This window comes from Melozone crissalis, unplaced genomic scaffold (genome assembly GCF_028551555.1).
Source record: "Melozone crissalis strain CALT ecotype California unplaced genomic scaffold, PUWL_Pcris_2 ptg000045l_1, whole genome shotgun sequence".
NCBI lineage: Eukaryota > Metazoa > Chordata > Aves > Passeriformes > Passerellidae > Melozone > Melozone crissalis.
Window position 1 is genome coordinate 7,372,300 of NW_026535823.1, and position 17,854 is coordinate 7,390,153.

The window sequence follows — 17,854 nt, forward strand, 5'->3', positions numbered from 1 at the left end:
AAGAGTCTCGACACAGCTTGGTGCCAATTGGCCAGAGAGTCAAACAACTCACACCAGAATCCACTGAAACAATCATCTGTGGGTAAACAATCTCCAAACACATTCCAAAGCAGCAGAACACAGGAGAAGCAAATGAGATAAGAATTGTTTTCCTTTTCTCTGAGGCCTCTCAGCTTCCCAGGAGAAAAATTCTGGGTGAAGGGATTTTTTCAGAGAATGTGAATGCCACACTTGGGTTTAAAAACTAGTACCAGGATGGATTAGAAGAGGAAAGGGCTGTTTGTTACTCCAGAATGGTTTACTGGATACACCTAATTTACATGTGTCTTAGTGTCTTTGTATCCTACTGACACTTAGCTGTCAAATTGGGTCAGAAAACTTGTCTGGGGACTGAGAGTTATGAGTGAAGAGGAGATATGCTGCTGGAACTAGTATGTCATGACTTTACAATGGTCATTTATTACTTAATTTCAGGGGGTAGTTTTCACAAAACCTGAGAAGCAGCTCAATTACCATTAAAACACACCCAACGAGATTATCAGAGTGGAGAATGCTGGATGATCAGAAATTAAGCATTCATTAAAAAAAAAAAAATCCAAGATGGAATCAAGGCTTCTAAATATATGTCTCCTGTTGGGATTTTCTTCAAACTTGAAAGCTCCAGTATGCAAAATTGTATGTCGCAGCAATACATGTCAGTCTGTGCCTGAGGAAATGCTGGACCAGAACCTCTCCCAAAGCTGTTATTTTTCTGTAGAGCCACTCCAAAACTTATTCCAAGAGAGCTTGCTCTGTTTCCCTTTTAACACTTTTTCTACCATCAGATGCTTTAGCCGAAAATTTTTGGACGATTTGGGAGAATGTTTAGCATAACTTGTGTAATGGAAGAGTGGCTTAAGACTGAAATGTCATGCAGAGTTTTCATGCAGAGGGATTTTGTACATAGGATAGTCCATGTGGACTTGCAAAGATAAAGGTTTCATCCCTACAGACTTCAACCCCAATGGATTTTTATGATTGCAATAGTGCAGTCATCCAGCTTGGAGCAGACTTCAAGCTCAAAGCAGTAGGTTTTCTGTGTCTTGGCACCCTGGGTGTTGGTCAGAAACTCAGGGCTTCCAGAAATCAGCTTCATTTTAGCTCCTTGTGTGACAGGTACCTGTTGTCTATCAAGAATTAGGCGCTAGCCCCCATTTAAAGGTGAGGAACTGGGACACAACGAGGACTTGAGTGGATTTTACAAGATCATGTAGTGAAAGGAAAATGGAGAATGGCTTTAAACTGAAAGAGAGTAGATTTAGGATTTCAATTGGATGAAATTCTTCCCTGTGAGGTTGGCATACGGTGCCCAGAGAAGCTGTGGCTGCTCCTGGAAGTGTCCAAGGCCAGGTTGGATGGGGCTTGGAGCACCCTGGGCTAGTGCAAGGTGTTCCTGCCATGGCAGGGGTGGCACTGGATGATCTTTAAGGCCCTTTCCACCCAAACCATTCTGTGGCTCAATGATTTCTCCCTTTCAGTTATTCACCTCCACAGTCCCACCAGCACCACACAAGTTGGGACTGGAGGTCCTGGAGCCCCTGGCCAGCCCAAGGTGGGTAGAGGACTCAGATAAGGCTGGTCAAGGTTATTGAGGCCTTTTTGTGCTCTCAGAGCCTTGACAGGTAATATCTTCCCCTCAACGAGCTCCTTTTAGAAACAGATTCACTCATTAAGGCAGAAAGACTGCAATGGCATTTTGGGGATGCTGCTTGACATCATCAGCTAAAACACATAAGGATCCATTTGCACAGGAGGATGAACTTAGATTAACAGATTTAAACAGCACCTGAGGGAATTTATACATCATGATTTGGGCAGCAAAGGAAAAAATCAGGTCTTTTACAAATATCAGACATTGAAGCAATTACCTCTGTACTCCTGGCAGCCAGCAGATACTCATGGGCTGAGGAGGCTGGCACTTGCTGCACTGGGGAGTGACAAAAAACACACGGGGACATCAGCTGAAGTCTCACAGACATTTGCAGGAGTGAAATTCTGCAGGGACAGGGCAAATACCAAGGCAGGCTCTGTGGACATGGGCGGTAACACTGCATCATTTCAGACAGACCCGAGCACAGCTGCAGAGGTTTGGCTGACATAAATTCTCTCTTTCCATGGAGGCATTTGATGTTTTCTCCACTTCATTTGTTTAAAAAAAATTAAAAATCAGACATCTTATTTGTTCTTTATTTTGGCTGTTGAAGACATAGTTACAGGGGCCTTCTCTTTGAGAGGGGAGAAGAAAGCTAAATCTGGCAGTGCAGGAAGCTCTGTTTGAATAAAGAAAAGGTGCTGATTTAGGGTGTCTTTAATCAAAACTGATACCGGGAACTGATACGAAGACTTATTCTTAAGCCTGGAATGTAAAACTCTTCTAAGCTTGTCAGACATAGAATTAATTTCTCCTTTCAGATTTTTTTCCAGATGATTGTAGCTCAGAATTACCACCAGAGAACAAGCTGATTCAATCCCCCCTGGAAAACCATGTTGACAATATGACTTGTCTACATGGGTGCCTTCTAATTTTTCTGTAGTGTCACACACTGTCCCCTGCAGCTCATGAGATCAGATTTGATGGCAGGGAGGCTTCACCATCCTCTACCTTGGTCCTTCTGAGCAACCTGGGCCACTTGGCATTGGAAGGAGCTGAGCTTTGAGATCCCTTCCAACCCAAAGCTCTGTGACCCTGTGATTCAGTGATTCCAATGCCTCAAAAAACCTGTTTCTTTCTCTGTTCTGGGTCTCTTGCTCCTGCCCCAGACATCTGGGGGGACTTCAAGCAGAGCTCATCTCTGTCCAACACCTGACTGTGACCACAGGACTGAGCAGCCCACCTCAGTTCACAGGTCCTTTTGCTGTCCTTCAGGAAATTCAGCTTGGGAGATGTTTTTTTTCTGTGGACTTGAGTACCTTCCTTTGGAGAACAGAACTTGTGTGGTGGCTAAGCCCAGAGCAGAGCACAGCTGAGATGCTTTTTGCTCTCCTCTCTAGCTGATACTGATGGCACACCAGCATTAATCCCAAAATTAGAAAATTCCCAGAAATGTTTTGATAATTTTCAACTAACAAACTAACATAAAGTCAGATGCCAAATTTGCAAAGAAGAAAGTTTAAATTCTTTAGCTATGCCTGTGCTGTTCAGCCAAGAAACCAGTAGTCCTAAAACACAAGTAGCTATCCCACCCCATGAGATAAAAGAATTGTGAAAAGCAATAAAAGACAGTAGTATCTGCTCTCCATATTTTAAGCAACTGCTGAAAAATACCCTAAAAAGACATACACTCACACCAAATAACTGTAAAAATCTTGCTTATAATTTCTATATTTTCAAAATCTTTTGCCAAGCAATCATATCTATGAAGCTTTCCTGTTTCATCTTCCCCAAGAGATTTGAGTACCTTACTTTGGAGAACAGAACCTGTGTGGTGGCTAAGCCTAGAGCAGAGCACACCTGAGATACTTTGTGCTCTCCTCTCTGGCCCTTTCTGCTCTTCTCTCCCACAGCACACCATCAGCTTCACAGCTGGGCTGTGTGAGAATTCCATGGGCAGGTTCCTCCTCAGGTCTCATTCACTTAAAATTGTTAGCATGAGAAAAATGGCTCCTTGAAGGAAGAATAAGAGTCCCTGATGATAACACAGGAGGTCTTGCGGTGCTTTGCAAAGGTGGGCAATGCGATCATCACACTTCAGACAGGGAAGGGAAAGCAGAGACACATGAAGTGATAAACCCAAGGACTTACAGCAGATAAGAGCAATCTCTGAGACACAGACTATTGCTTTATTCTTTATGTAAAATGTCTTTCCATTTTTCAGTGTCAGAATACCTTTGAAAAAAAAGGTCTGGACTTATCTTGCCTTCTCTGAGTTTCACTGTTTCCCATCCACCTGCAGTAAATAAAATGTTGCTTCTTGCTATTGATTCAAAGTTGTAGCATTCCTGAGAATTTTGTGTAATACCTAGAAAACAAAAGGTTTGCTCCATTCCTGTTTTCCATGATGTGCAATCTAAAAGAAATATGAAGGGTACTCTGCTACACCATGTACTGCATTTGATCAAAAGCAGTAACTTTGAAATCTCTAAGGCTTGTAAGTAATGGAGGGATGGAGTACCAAAACCCTCATAAATGGTAAAATTATGACCTTTCTGAAATCCAACTGCCTACAAACAGAATTGGATGTGTTCCCCACCATCTGTTATCATATTTTTTCTTTGTATGTTTATTTTTAAAGGATATACAAGTAGTATTTAATATTTTGATTAGTTCAAGGAAAGCCAAGCCTTGTGTTTTGCATAAAAAAGCACCATCTTAGATGTGTTAATTTTCTAAAATTTTTCTAAATGTTATAGGAAGCCATTTTTTACTTTCCTTTGAAAGGACATATCTGAGAAAAACAGTCTTAAATTTTTATTTCATCATTATGGGAAGTTACAGCCAGGAGAATCCCACTTTGGCACAGAGGATTCTCAATTTTCCATGGAGAGCTGGGATAAATCAGCATTTTCTTGGAATTCAAGTGAATATAAAAACAAAATGACTTCAGAAAGACCCTGGTCTTCTGCATTTCCGCTGACAAAAGGGGATCTCAGACCAAGGTCTCAGAAAAATCTCTCAGATTCCAGGGTAGAGAGAAATATTGAAAAAACCCCAAACCTGATCTTATCAAAAATGTCTATACATTTGTACAGTTGTTTTATTTTGATCCTTGAGGACTGCAGGTACATGGGACCCAAAAAAGTTACTGGTGATGCATAACATCAACTTTATTGACTCTTGCATAAAAGGCTACTCCACTAGTGAACCAAAAATGACCAATTTAGTTGCTATATCTCTACTGTAAATTAACAAATCTGTATTAGCTTGACCCTCACGTCCTGGGAAATAAAAGATTACATGCACTGAGGTAACAATAGATGACTTTTTTCCCCCTCTCATAAAAATTTCCACAATTTCCATTTTAGAAAGAATTTAAACTTACTGATTTTTTTGTTTTCTTGAGCATTGCTGTGCACACATCTCGGCTGGTTTTATATTATTCTGTGTATCTTAGTATACATGGTTCATTAATTAATGTTCTGTAAGCAAGAAAGCTCAACCCACAAATCAAGCAGACACTTCAGTCTGCACTATTTAAGCTCAGTGTCTTAGTGAGTTCATGAAATACTATGTGTAATTATACACAACTTTAATATTTTTTTAAAAAAATTACCTAAAAAAGACTGAGTTTGGTGGGGTTTTCCCCACCATATGATGACAACAAAATGACCACAGATGTCCTGTTCTCTTGTTCACAGCTGAAGCTTGATGAAATTTGTCCCAGTGGCCAAAATGTTTGCATTGCTCTTGCCAGCTCTACATCCACACATGATGTAAATACATGGATTTTGCCAGTCTCCAGAACTTTTACATGTTCAAGAGAATTAGGACTTAGCTATGGTATTCCCCAAAGATGCTGAGTCAAATTCCTGCTGCACTAATGCCAGGGAAGAGACAATAGATTTCTAACAAAGAAGAATTTAGCCTGTGTTGCTTCTTGAACTCACCTTAACCTCAGAATTTAGAAAAAGGATGAAAAGCTTAGCAGCATTTACAAGTGGCATCTGGGTGAAACCATGGGGATAACAGAAAATAAATGTGCAGAGCATCTATAACTGAGAATTGTCCTTTAAGCCAGTACTGCAAAGAGACCATTGTTGACATGACAGTTTTTATCAGAGAATAAATATTGCATTATTTGCTCTCTGTATAATGTCTTCTCTACTTGAAAATCTCCCAGCTGTTACTTAACAGGTGTTTTTATTTGCCATGCCCCACCCTTTATCTACCACAAATTTAATACAGATTGTTCTTCCCTGGAGTTCTATTGTGGCTTTGTAACTGCAAACTTTGTGTGTTCCATATGCCTGTAACAGACTTTAGAAAATGTTTTCAGGGCATTTGCATTAATTAGAGAATGCGAATATTCAAAATTTTTAGATATTTCTCATACTGTAAGCTTTGCAAAAATCCTTTGGCTGGAATTTTCTAAATTATCTTATAATAGGAAACACACATTTAGATCCCTCTAACAGCTCAACCCCTCCCTTAGCAGTCATCTTTTCAGGCTTCTGGTTCTTGCTTGTTAAAGTCTCCTTCTCAGGGGTGTTATGAGGATTAATGCAATGCAGAATGATTTTACAATGGCTGGACAACAGACACAAGTGCATAAATACCAGTTACAGATGCACACATGATTTTTCTCTCCTTATTTCTCTCCTGTATATTTATGATCCTTTGGAATATACCTCCATAGATATTTAAAACAAGGAGATCTTTAAACCAAGATTATTTTCTTCAGTGCCTGAACAGGTCCTCTGCAGGTGTTTTGCCAGTGGTTAATTTATGACACACCATGAGGTGCAGCATTAAGCCAAAAATAAACTCCTGGCTCTTCCACTATTCCTTTCCAAGTGCTGGTTTAGTCTAGTGTTAGGAAAATGCTACATATACACAGTAATTAATTTTCCAATCCTAATATTATCATTTTGAATTCAAAAGGGACTCAATTAGTCATCATTACAGTTTAACAGCCTGAAACACTTTAGTGTTAATAAGTAACTGAAAAAGTAAACTCCTATCTCTTCTCATTTAATCAAGCATGGGAATTTTTCAATGGAAAAGTTAGAAATTTTAATACAGCACTAGGTATGAAAATTGAAATGCTCATGACACTTTCTGCAGCTTCATATAATGTCAAATTATGGAAGGGAATGAATATGCTGTGCAATGTATTTTTTTCCCTGATTAATGATAAGAAGAGACAAAAGCATTTGTGGATTTTCACTCTGTCATGATGTAACATCATGAGAGAGTGAAAATCCACAAGTGCTTTTGTCTCTTCTTGACAGTCTGAAAGTGACTGGAATGTTTTCTTCATTTATACTGATCTATTTTTAACAGGAAATGGCAACCAAATGATCCTTATGGCTTTTATGGGCCAGTAGAGCAACCTATTGCATTTCAGTTTTTCTTCAAATCTGAGCAGACTTTCTTATACAGTGGGAGCAAGGTTATGCAGTGGAGTAATCTGAAAAAACATGAATTTGAAGGGGAAAAAAACCCCAAAACACCACGAGCCTAGGAATACGATACTCAAACTTCAATATGCAGACTCTTTTTACATGGAAGTGATGGCTTGGGAGCATAAATAAAAGTTTGAGAGGTCTCTGTTGTAGACTCCTGGAATTTAATTTCAAAAGGATTTATAAAATTAATGCAATCTGTGTTTTATGGCCAGAAACAACAGCATGGCTGTAACTGTTTATGGTTATAATTCAGTGTCTTGGTACATGCTCAGCGTGAAATATGAGCAGGGTCTTTCTTTATACATTTATTGTTTGCAGAATCGTGTCCAAATCATGTTACAAACAATTACACCACATAAAGCCTGAGTATTTATCTGGTTGTATAGACAGATTATTATATTCTTAGGCTGTAAATTCCTGTTGGTTCACAAGAACCTCTGTGCTCTCCTGGAGGCAGTCAGCTTCCTGCAGGCTCTTGAGAATATTAATATCTCACATATATGCACAGAGCATATTTATTCAGTGACACAATTTTCATTATAATGGATGGGGGTGTTCAGTTGCAGGACTGTTCTGTTAGAAATATCCATCTTTTAGGGTTCACTTACAGACCAATTTACTGATAGGAAGGAAAAATTTCCCACCAAGTTCCAAAAACTCTAGCAAAGGTGAAAATGTCATGAAGAGTGCTGATTTGAGTGAATGTGAATCCAGCATTTTATTCCCTGTAAACTCATCAGCTAGAAAAATTAAAGCTCTCGCATTCATGCATTTTAATTCATTCTGTGCTGTTTCAACTTAGACTGAAAACTGGAAGTGATTGCTTCTATAAATTTAGGAATCAACATGACCTTTGTCATCTCGGAAAGCCTCATGATCATGTATAGATGCTTTAATGAAATCTCTCCAGGATATTAGAAACATTAGTCCATTCCACAGGTATGGGTCTGAGGTACAGAGGGAAGCTGTGGCTTGTCTTCACTGAGCTCCTACATGATGCAATCAATACTTGATCTGTGACAGGACACACAAAAAAATTGTTTAGGCACCATTTTTAGGTGCTAAAAAAAAGTGTTTCTAGGCTGATCCACTGAGTTGGAGCAATTTGGACTGAAAGTAAAATGCTGCTGTTAGGGATACCCAAAATTTCAGCATCTGGAGTTGGTGTAAGTCACTTGAGCTCAGCACTGTGGGCAGCTCCAGAACTCTAGGTCAGGGCAGTCACTCTGTCCAGTGATGCTGCTTTGGACAGAGGAACTGTCTCTGTTAACCACATTTTGCAGTGAAGACAAACCACCATGCAATTTTCCCAAGAGAAAGCAGCGTGAGTCTTCTGAATCTCACTTATTTTCTGTCCAATGTGTGAACTGTGGGCTTATGTACTGACATTGCTGAATGGTTTTGTACTACTGTACATCATGATTATGTGCAGACATTGCTGAATGATTTTTGTACTGCTGCTCACAGTCAAGAACCTGATGTTGCATATTTTTCATTAATGGCTAGCATGAATGGGAAAAAACCCCCAACAATCCCTCCCCTGATGATTTGTGAAGGTTTCCCTTCAACAGTAAATATTATCACTGATGATGTTAATGAAGACATTAGTTTCACAGCATTTGAAGTACTGAAACACTCCACTGTTAACTAGCCTAGTGGGGTTTATGCTAATGTAAAATATAATAAAGTAGAGGCCACTATCTCTTTAAGATGAAAGAAAGGAAACTTGTTTCTACTTCCAAGGGATGCCTAGTGTGTGCTTATCTAATTGACTGTGTATTTTGTCTAGGTGTTGAGGGAAAGCTAAGAGAATGAAGGCTCTAAGTCCCCAGTGGAAGCATGATATGGCGATGCAGTGCTGGTGCTGAATTGTTCTCTCTGATGGCTCTATGGGAGTGGATAGCACTGAGTCTTCATTGCTGGGTTTTAGCAGTTGCTGCTGTCTCGGATCAGCATGCCACAAGCCCCTTCGACTGGCTCCTCTCTGATAAGGGACCCTTCCATCGCTCACAGGAATACACTGATTTTGTGGACAGAAGTCGACAGGGATTTAGCACAAGATACAAGATTTACAGGTATGAAGCAAAGGGAAAGCAATTACACAGATGCCATCCTTAGAAGTTGTAAATTATCAATAAGGGTTTCCTTTAAGGGAAAGGTTCAGTTGTGGGAGAAAATCTATAGACACCAAATTCATTGCTGAAATATATGCAAGGCCACTGTGTATTATGGGAATGCTGCTTGTGTTGTATCTGTTTTGTTTGAAGAACTTTTGATAATTGATTATGTTGTTCTGAAAAACTTTGTTGTTTACTGCCTACCTCTACTGTGTCCTAGTGATATGGTCAAAAATGTGCTAGGAATTCAAACACCACCTTTGGCTGCAGAGGGATCACCTTTGATCATGCATCAATTGCTTTCTGTGTGGCTCATCAGGACTTAAGATGAGGTTTTAAGAATGAAATTGTGGCTTTGCATATACTGCTGACAGAACAGACTTCATGGTACAAAGGAGGGCATTTCAAAAGTGACTCAAAAATATTTAATGTTGGTTGATGCCATTTAATGTTTATCTATGCCATTGCTTTGAAAAGGGGTGTTTGCTTCTCTGAGGAATCGAGTGATAAGAGCCACTGTGAATTTTAACAGAGGTTGCAGGTAGTTTGGTACATCACAAATCTCAGCATTAGGCTGGCCCAAAGTAAAGAAAAATAAAAGGGAAGACTTGAAAAGTATAGGTCTGCTGGAGGATTTGGGCTTTGCTGTGGAATTGCTACCATGAAATGTTTGTAACCTGTAAGTCTGTATTTTGAGACAGCACTGGTGAAATATCTCCTCAATCATGTGCAATGGGTGTAACTCAGTAGCATCCAATATTATCAAGCATCCAATATTATATGGGCAGGAAAAGGGGAGCTCAGTCTAATATGAGTGACCTAATGGCAAATAGACTGAAGGACAAATGAGAGACCAGGAGAGATTAAAGACTGAGAAAATAAATCTATAAGCAGAGAGACTTTTTACTTCAAATTGTGATGAATTCCTCCCAACAGCCAAAAGCAAGTGGGGCAGCAGGGCAACACAGAACAGATTTTCAGCTCCCTTAATAACTGTCCATCCTACAAACACAGACCATGTTGGTATGGGAAGACACACACTGATTTCACTGAAAAGCACAAAGAGGTTGTGTAAATGTCATATCTATTTTGGGATACTATTCCCTAGTCCTTTAGAAGAAGGTAAGAGTCCTACATGTCTATATGTATATTATATTTAATTCAGTGTCCAGTAGCCTGTGACAAAAGTGCTGGCCTCAGCATGTAAAGATTGTATTTTCAAGGAGTTGGCTTTATTTTCCTTTCTCAAATACATGCAGTAGAGGGCACTCTGTCGCAGGTCAATTTTGCATTGGGCTCCTTTGCGATCTACAGAGAAATTAAACCCATTTTGAAAATAAAGTGTGATTTGGAAATATGCTTGATGAAGTGGCTTGTCTTAACAGAACAGCATTGCCCAATATTTACTGCATTTTAAAAGCCAGCTGTCAGGACCAATAATGTAAAGCCAATAATGCAGAGACTGAGGCAGCATATTTTATTCCCATTATTCTGTATTAGTCAAAACCGAACCAAAATTATCTTGCTAAAACATGAAAGACGGAATTGTATTTCATTTGAGCTCTTACAATCAGGTCCTTGAGAATTTTCCTCCTCTCAGCCATCATTACAGCAACATTGTTAAGTTTCACAGATCTGTAATCACACTGCTAATATTTATTTGGGTTTGTGCATAGGTTTCAATTGACTTTAATTTACACAATCCCACAGAAAATGTTTCTCAGCTTTAGTTCCATTCTCTGCCTATTCCAGGAAGCCAAAAGAGCCACAAGCTGTACTTTTGTGATTCAACCCTCCAAAAACAAATCTTATTGTAAAGTTTCCCTGTAAAGTATGGTCCCATTAGTGAGCAGTGCAGAACACCGTGACCTTGTTAGAAGCCACACACTGTAAATTTATTCTCTGTTGCTTCTTTAGGACTTGGAGCCTTATTGTCTGTTCATTCCCTCACCTGTCTTTTACCTAATGGAAAGGATCCCTCAGGGGCAGGTCCTTATTTGAAGGGAGAGGTAAGGAGGAGGAAAGCCCCTGCCTGCAGGGACTCAGCTGAATTAACCAGGGAGAAAGGTGCTAACAGAGCCCCTCCAGTCCCTGAGCCCTTACTTCAGCCCTTGAACCACACACCTGAGACCTGAAATTTAAAGGTTAAGGATGAAGGAAAGTCTTCTTCCTTCATTTTAAATCCATGCCAGCTCAAAATCTATGTGGTGAAGAATGAGCGAGATGTGTAGGGTGAGGGACTCCAGGGGATTGTGTCCCATCTGAACCCTTCCTGGCAGGATGTTGGTAGCACAGTGGGGTCAGACAGAAAATGACTGAGGACCCCTTTTCTTTTTTAATGGCACAAATGTGGCAAGAGGCTGCAGATTACCTAAAGGAATGCTTCTCTTCTAAAAGGGGCTGGCTCCAGAAGAACCGATAGGGCTCTGAGCAGTAGCAGCTCACCTCCTGGGTCTCCAGGCTGACACAAGAGATGGCCAATTGTATCTCTCTGCCAAAACCCATCAAGTCTTGCTGCCCATTAGAACCAACTTAGGAAGAACAACCTCACACTGGGACTATTTGTCTACAACTAGCAGAAATGAAACAGCCTTAATAAAAATAACATAAAGCCAGCAGCGAGTTGCACATATTCCATGTCATAGTTCAAGGTGTGTAGCAGGAGATTTCAGCATAAGACTGCTGTCTGATTTTTGCTTTCCAACAGTGGAACAATTATTCAGTGACTAGAATGATATTTTCATTTCCCCTCCATTTGCAATCTCAGGAGAGGCAGTAATGATGTGGAAAAAAATTAAATCTTGATGGAATCTGTAATATCACAAGATTTTATTTCATTCCCTCATTAAAAACATTCTCTATTTTAATCAAAATCATATTAAAAAGCAGAGAATACATGTTATTCTGCTCTTGGTTATATTAAGTAATGCGTTTTCCTGTAAATACCAAAGTTACAGGTGCAAAGGCCTTTGTCTTGTACCATTGTTTGACACTGGTTTAAATGGGGTCGAGGTCATGCACTGCAGGCCCATGAAAGATACAGAATGATTAAAATCAGATAATAGGACAGAGAAATTGGAAAAGCACCCAGTAGAGAGAAAAACAAAGAATATTAAAATGGAATTTACTTGAAGGATACATTGTCATTATTTTTCAGCTATTGAGTAAAACAATGTTGTGCTAATTCTTTTATTTCTGTCACTTGCGTGGCAGGAGACAGACTGATTTTAAAGTTTAATTTCACATGTGGCAATTGTTTTTAATGATACTCAGTAGGCTTACTTTTTTCAGTTCTTATTTTACATAACCTGTTTCCATTTAAAATTCATGCAGTCAGACTTTTAGGCTAAAATAAGAAAATTCATCACTCAATTTTCTGTTTTCGTGAAATCACTGACTGGTTGTGTTGGAAGGGACCTTAAAGATCCCTCAGATCCCATGGACAAGGACACCTTCCACAATCCCAGGGTGCTCCAAGCCTTGTTCAACCTGGCCTTGGAAACTTCCAGGGATCCAGGGGCAGCCACAGCTTCTCTGGGCACCCTGTGCCAGGGCGTCACCACCCTCACAGGGAAAAATATCCAATCTAAATTTACCCTTTTTCAGCCTAAAGCTCCCTGTTTGCATGCTACTAAGGCAAAAAGCAACTGCTTTGTGTCAACACCCTGTGGTCACTGTAAACAAGTGTTCATCTGACCATGAATCTGTTATAAATTATTATAAATCCTAGGATGAAGCCTAGGATTTGCACCAAGGAACACACTGATGAACTGTGTCCAATTTCTAATAGGAGGTCTTTATGTCAGCATATTTTTTTAAGCATAAAAGTGACATCTTTTCTTATCTCCATGAATGGCTTTTGTAGCATCAAACAATCATGTGATAAAACCAACTAGTGCATCAATTGTGGGAATGTACCAGCAGAAAAATCATCTGCTACCCATGTTTTATTCTATAAATTAAGGTTCAGTTGTGTTCATGGGCAAACAAGCTGGCTCTCTCCAAGGCCAGGAGTATTCAGTGTTATAGAACAGAGTGGAAAGAGACAAATAAATATGAAATAAGTTTTAATCTGATATTGCAGAACACCAAATAATATACAACTGGTTATCAACATTGTAATAAGTTGGAAATTGTGGGCTGGTTGTGTTGATTATGTGATTATTATGGCAGTGCTCTATTCCCTGTAATGCTTCAAAGGAAATACCCTCCTGCAGGAAATTTAATAATTGGCACAGTTTTTGGTGGTATTCTTTATCATTGATCTATGAAGAAAACCACCAAGAAGGCACCTGGATGGCTGCTGAAAACCTCTAAAGCCATGGGAATGCTCTGTCAACATTTCATGGAAGGTGGCTCCAGCAGTTAGCATCAAGAAGTATTTTGGCAAGGAAAATCAAGTTTATAATTTGTTATTTAATATACAAAAGGAGTGCTGTGCCTCTTATGTAAATCAGCTACCCAGACAAAGGAATTTAAATCCAAACAGAAATGAGACAGAGAGGTCACCAGGATGGAAAGAGTGATTGTGAAATTATGCAAAGAACTTACATTGTATCAGAAGAGGTAATTTCTGCAGAGATAGGGAAGTATTCAACCTATCAAATAAGGTCTTGAGGAAATCTCCTCAGGGATACTGTGGAGTTTTGTTGAAGCAAAATGATTTAAAACCTGAAACAGATGTGAAAAATCAGGGGAAGAAAGAACCTCACTCTTTCTTTTAAGGTGGAAATACTTAACAATATTTAGAGGGGGAAAAACAGAGTTGAAAGAGGATACAATTCCTGCCAACAGAATACATATTATAAAGTAAGATGAGCTATCTAGACCAAAAGCCATTACTGTCTCAAAACTGAATTGGTATAAACTGGCTATGAATAAATTTAGGTTGGTTCTTTAGAAAAGGTTCCTAATCATTAAAGTAATTCTGGGACATACGAAGTTACACAACCTTCCTAATCATACAAATAGGAGGAACGGGTTTTATGATGTGATGCAGATACAAGTGGATGAAGTTTTAGTGACCATTGACATCCTTTGGGGCAACTACACCTAACAAGTGCCCAATATTGCTCTGCAAAAGGTTAAAAAAAGGAATCTCTTGAAGCAGTGAGTTGCCCTTGGCAGCTTGGCATTCGTGTAGCTTGAGAAGATTCCCTTAGAGGTTGTTTTAAAAGTGATTGTGTTCATCAACATCTACAAGAATAGAAGCATTTGAAGATAATGATATCAACTTAAACATAAGAACACAATGGGTTCCTCTCCTGTGTTCTGAATCCTCTGAACCCATAGGGCAAAGTGAGCAAGACTCAAGACTGTAAGAGGGCGCTCACTAATATGTTTCAACTCCTGTGTGCGAACCTAAGTAGGGCCAACATTAGTTGGGTTTGTCATTTTTTTACTCCCTATCAAAATATTTTAGCCCACAGGTCTCACTAGACTTGACACGTGACAGACAGCGTTAATAAAATCCTAGGGGCTTCCATTGTGGAGGTGTACAATGTGCCCTGAATCATGATTTTCACTCCAGTTACAATCTGGAATAACATTTCCTTGTGCTCTTCCTGAGGGTGATTTGAACTGATTAATCTGGAATTTCAAAGTGTGGAGAAGAACTAACAAAGGTCTTCCAAAAGTGGGTTTCAATACAGTTGTTTTTATGGGATAACAGGAATACCAGAAATCTCTGCCTTTTCCAGCAATTGGCTCTATCAGTAAATAGCTTCTGGTCTGTGTTGTAATTGGTTCCTTTAGGGAATATTCAATTCAACTTGGTGGATAAAATGTACAGAAATCAGGTGAATCATCATCAGAATATTTGCAAAAGGCTAGATTTGAGAATGCACTAAATCCTCTTTAGAATTTCAGAGGCTCACAGGCTGGTAAGAGGGAAGAGCTTGGAGAGAGTTTTGGGGATTTTGAGTTGATACATTTCCACTAGAAATATAATATTTGTAGTCCAGTACATTGTTAAGAATGTCTGGATATGAAAAACATCAATGAGTTTGATTTTGGATTGTGATACAACAGCCTCTCTTATTCTAGATAGCTGGGCATAGAAGAACATGGCACCAGTTAAATAACTGGTATGGTGAAACTGCTTGAATAAGCGCATGCCTGAGCAAAATTAAAACTTTAGATGACCATATTTCCAGGTCTAGAAATACCTGGATAACATCCTCCAAAATCATTGAGTTTCCACCCCTTTGTTCCAAATGCAAACTCCTTTCATAGGAAAGAATTTTTGGCTTAATTTTAGAGCCTAAAACATATCAGGCCATGATGTTTTACAATTAGCAATTCCTGTTATCAAGATTATTTTATACCAATATGATATTAGTTTCTTTCTTTTTATCCAGGGAATTCTTTGGAGGGTATGTGCTTGTGAAAAGGGGGAAATAAGAGAAAATTTAAACTGAGAAGCCATGCATACATAACAGAAAAGTTTAGAACATGTTTTCAGATTAATTATAACCAGAACCTAGTTTAGTTTAGCCAGAATATTAAAGGATTGACAAGTCCCTAGACTGGAAGTTTACAAAGGTGAAGGAGGGTTTGGCTGTCTCCAATATCACTGGGGCAAACAGGGGACTCCAAAGATGGATATCAGAGACAGGAAAGATGGAGAAGATAAAGACTGGATGCTTGTTTAGGTCTGTGCTCACAATCCCAGTTGTGTAAGGGGTCTGCCATGCATGGATAAATGACATTGAGATGGACAGGAATCTAGGGGCACAGAATATAAGAAAATAAAGGAAGCATAGAAAGTAATCTTACCCGTAATGAGTTGCAGCTGGGCTAATTATTAAAGATTAGAAGGAGATCTGACTTTAAAGACCACAGCTGTAACCAATAAGAAGAAGGGTGCTATGAAAGAGTGGGTTGGGTGGTTGAGGGGGAGCTGGAGTTTGTTGGCTACTGAGAGAAAAAGGAAGAGTTGGAGCTTAGAGGAGCTGCCTTGGAGAACCATCAAGGAGGTATGAAACTCTTGCAATAAGGAGACAATAATATGGAACTTTTGCAATATAATGACAACAAGCCAGGCAGTTCTGATTCCCAAAATGACCCCATTTTTCCAGCTCTCTGACATCTCTAAACTAGCATGGCAGAGAAGTCATGTGCTGTTGGTGAAGGAAAGCACTTTTTACTCAGGAACAAAGGAGAAATCAAGCTCATTTTTGAGACTGCTCCACAATATCAGCCCACGTTTGGAGGTCTTGGATAAAAGTCCCAGTCCCTGGAAGTGTCCAAGGCCAGGTTTGACAGGGTTTGGAGCAGCCTGGGATTGTGGAAGGTGACCCTGCCCATGGCAGGGGGTTGAATAAGATGGGCCTTAAGCTCCCCTCCAAACCAAACCATTTTTGTGAGTCTCTGAAAGCATGACAGCCCATGGAGGCACAGTGTATTTTTTAAGTGATTCTGGCTTCCTACAGGGTCTGCAGAACATTCAGTTATTTATCAAGAGAGTTATTGAGAGTCATTCAGTTATTGAAGACTTTATTGATCAGAGAGCCCAATTCTACAGATCCCAAAGGCCTGGGACCAGACTCAGACCTACCCCATATCCCCTCACTCCACACAATGTCACCCTCCTGGGTTTCAGAGGAAGGGTGGAGTTCCTCTTGGAGAGCTGCAGCAGCACTGGGCAGGGTGCTGGGGAGCAGGGCTGGCTGTGCCAGCAGGATTAGGAGTGTTCTCAGGAGTCAGCTTGAGAAGAACACGAGCATGTTTCAGCTTGGCAACAAAGGAGACTATTGATGCCAAGATTGCCTTCTGTATATCTTTTTTTCATAATACACTGCAGGAGTCTGTGTTTTGACAATCTCTCTTTGTATTTCTCCCTATTTGTTCTGTGTATTTAATCAAAGATCCTAAAGAAACTCAAATGGCAAGAGAAGAGCAAATCTTATTTTTTGTAAACATTATTATAATCTATTTCCAGAATATACTCTCTTTCAAAATCTAATATTTAAGGATAATTATTAGATCAAACCTCCTACTGATCTGTTTCCCAAGAACAAAGAATATTTATTTAGAGAATGTGGTGTGTCATCATTTCAGTTAGTGAGTTCATGAATCATTTAAGTTGCCCTAAAAAAATTAGTATAATAGAGGCTGTAACTTAATGGTTTCATGCAATCACTGAAGTAGTGTAAAAGCTGTTTAACACTAATAACAGATACATTCTTCAGTCAGCAGGGTAGTCTGACAGGATTTTGCACATGAAATCAGGTCATTTTCATTAGTTCTTTGAAGACATTTTGTTAGTTTGGTCTTTGTTCTTTCATTGCCCTTCCTTTTCATCTTTGTTTCAGTATCCCTGCTGGTACTATCAGTGATGTTCAAGATGTAGAGGATATCAAACGCTGATGACTTTCATAAAGGAAAAAACAATTACTAAGATTTCTTTTAGTTACTGAAGGAAAAAGGATTTAATTTTTTTTTATTACTTGAAGCAAATCCTCTGTGCTTTTGTTTGAACCCCCATGTTGCTGTTTTCTCTTACTGCTTAGGGCAGTAGCTGTCTCCAAACAGAATGGCTTTCAGGTTTTTCTTTTTGACTATATGTTAAGTCTATATGGGTGGCACTTTGTACCTTATGCAGAGAAAAATGACTGAGTGGCACAGAAACC

The 17,854-nt window shown here is 39.4% G+C and overlaps 1 protein-coding gene across 2 annotated transcripts in view; it reads left to right on the forward strand.

Moving 5' to 3' along the window:
• Nucleotides 1–17,854, forward strand: part of BRINP3 (BMP/retinoic acid inducible neural specific 3) — a 198,016-nt gene that overhangs the window by 9,426 nt on the left and 170,736 nt on the right. For both annotated transcript variants that reach the window (XM_054285676.1, XM_054285677.1), the window contains exon 2: nucleotides 8,894–9,179. In XM_054285676.1, coding sequence (XP_054141651.1) covers nucleotides 8,944–9,179 — 236 coding nt within the window. In that variant the 5' untranslated portion in view covers nucleotides 8,894–8,943. The remainder of the gene's footprint in view (nucleotides 1–8,893; nucleotides 9,180–17,854) is intronic.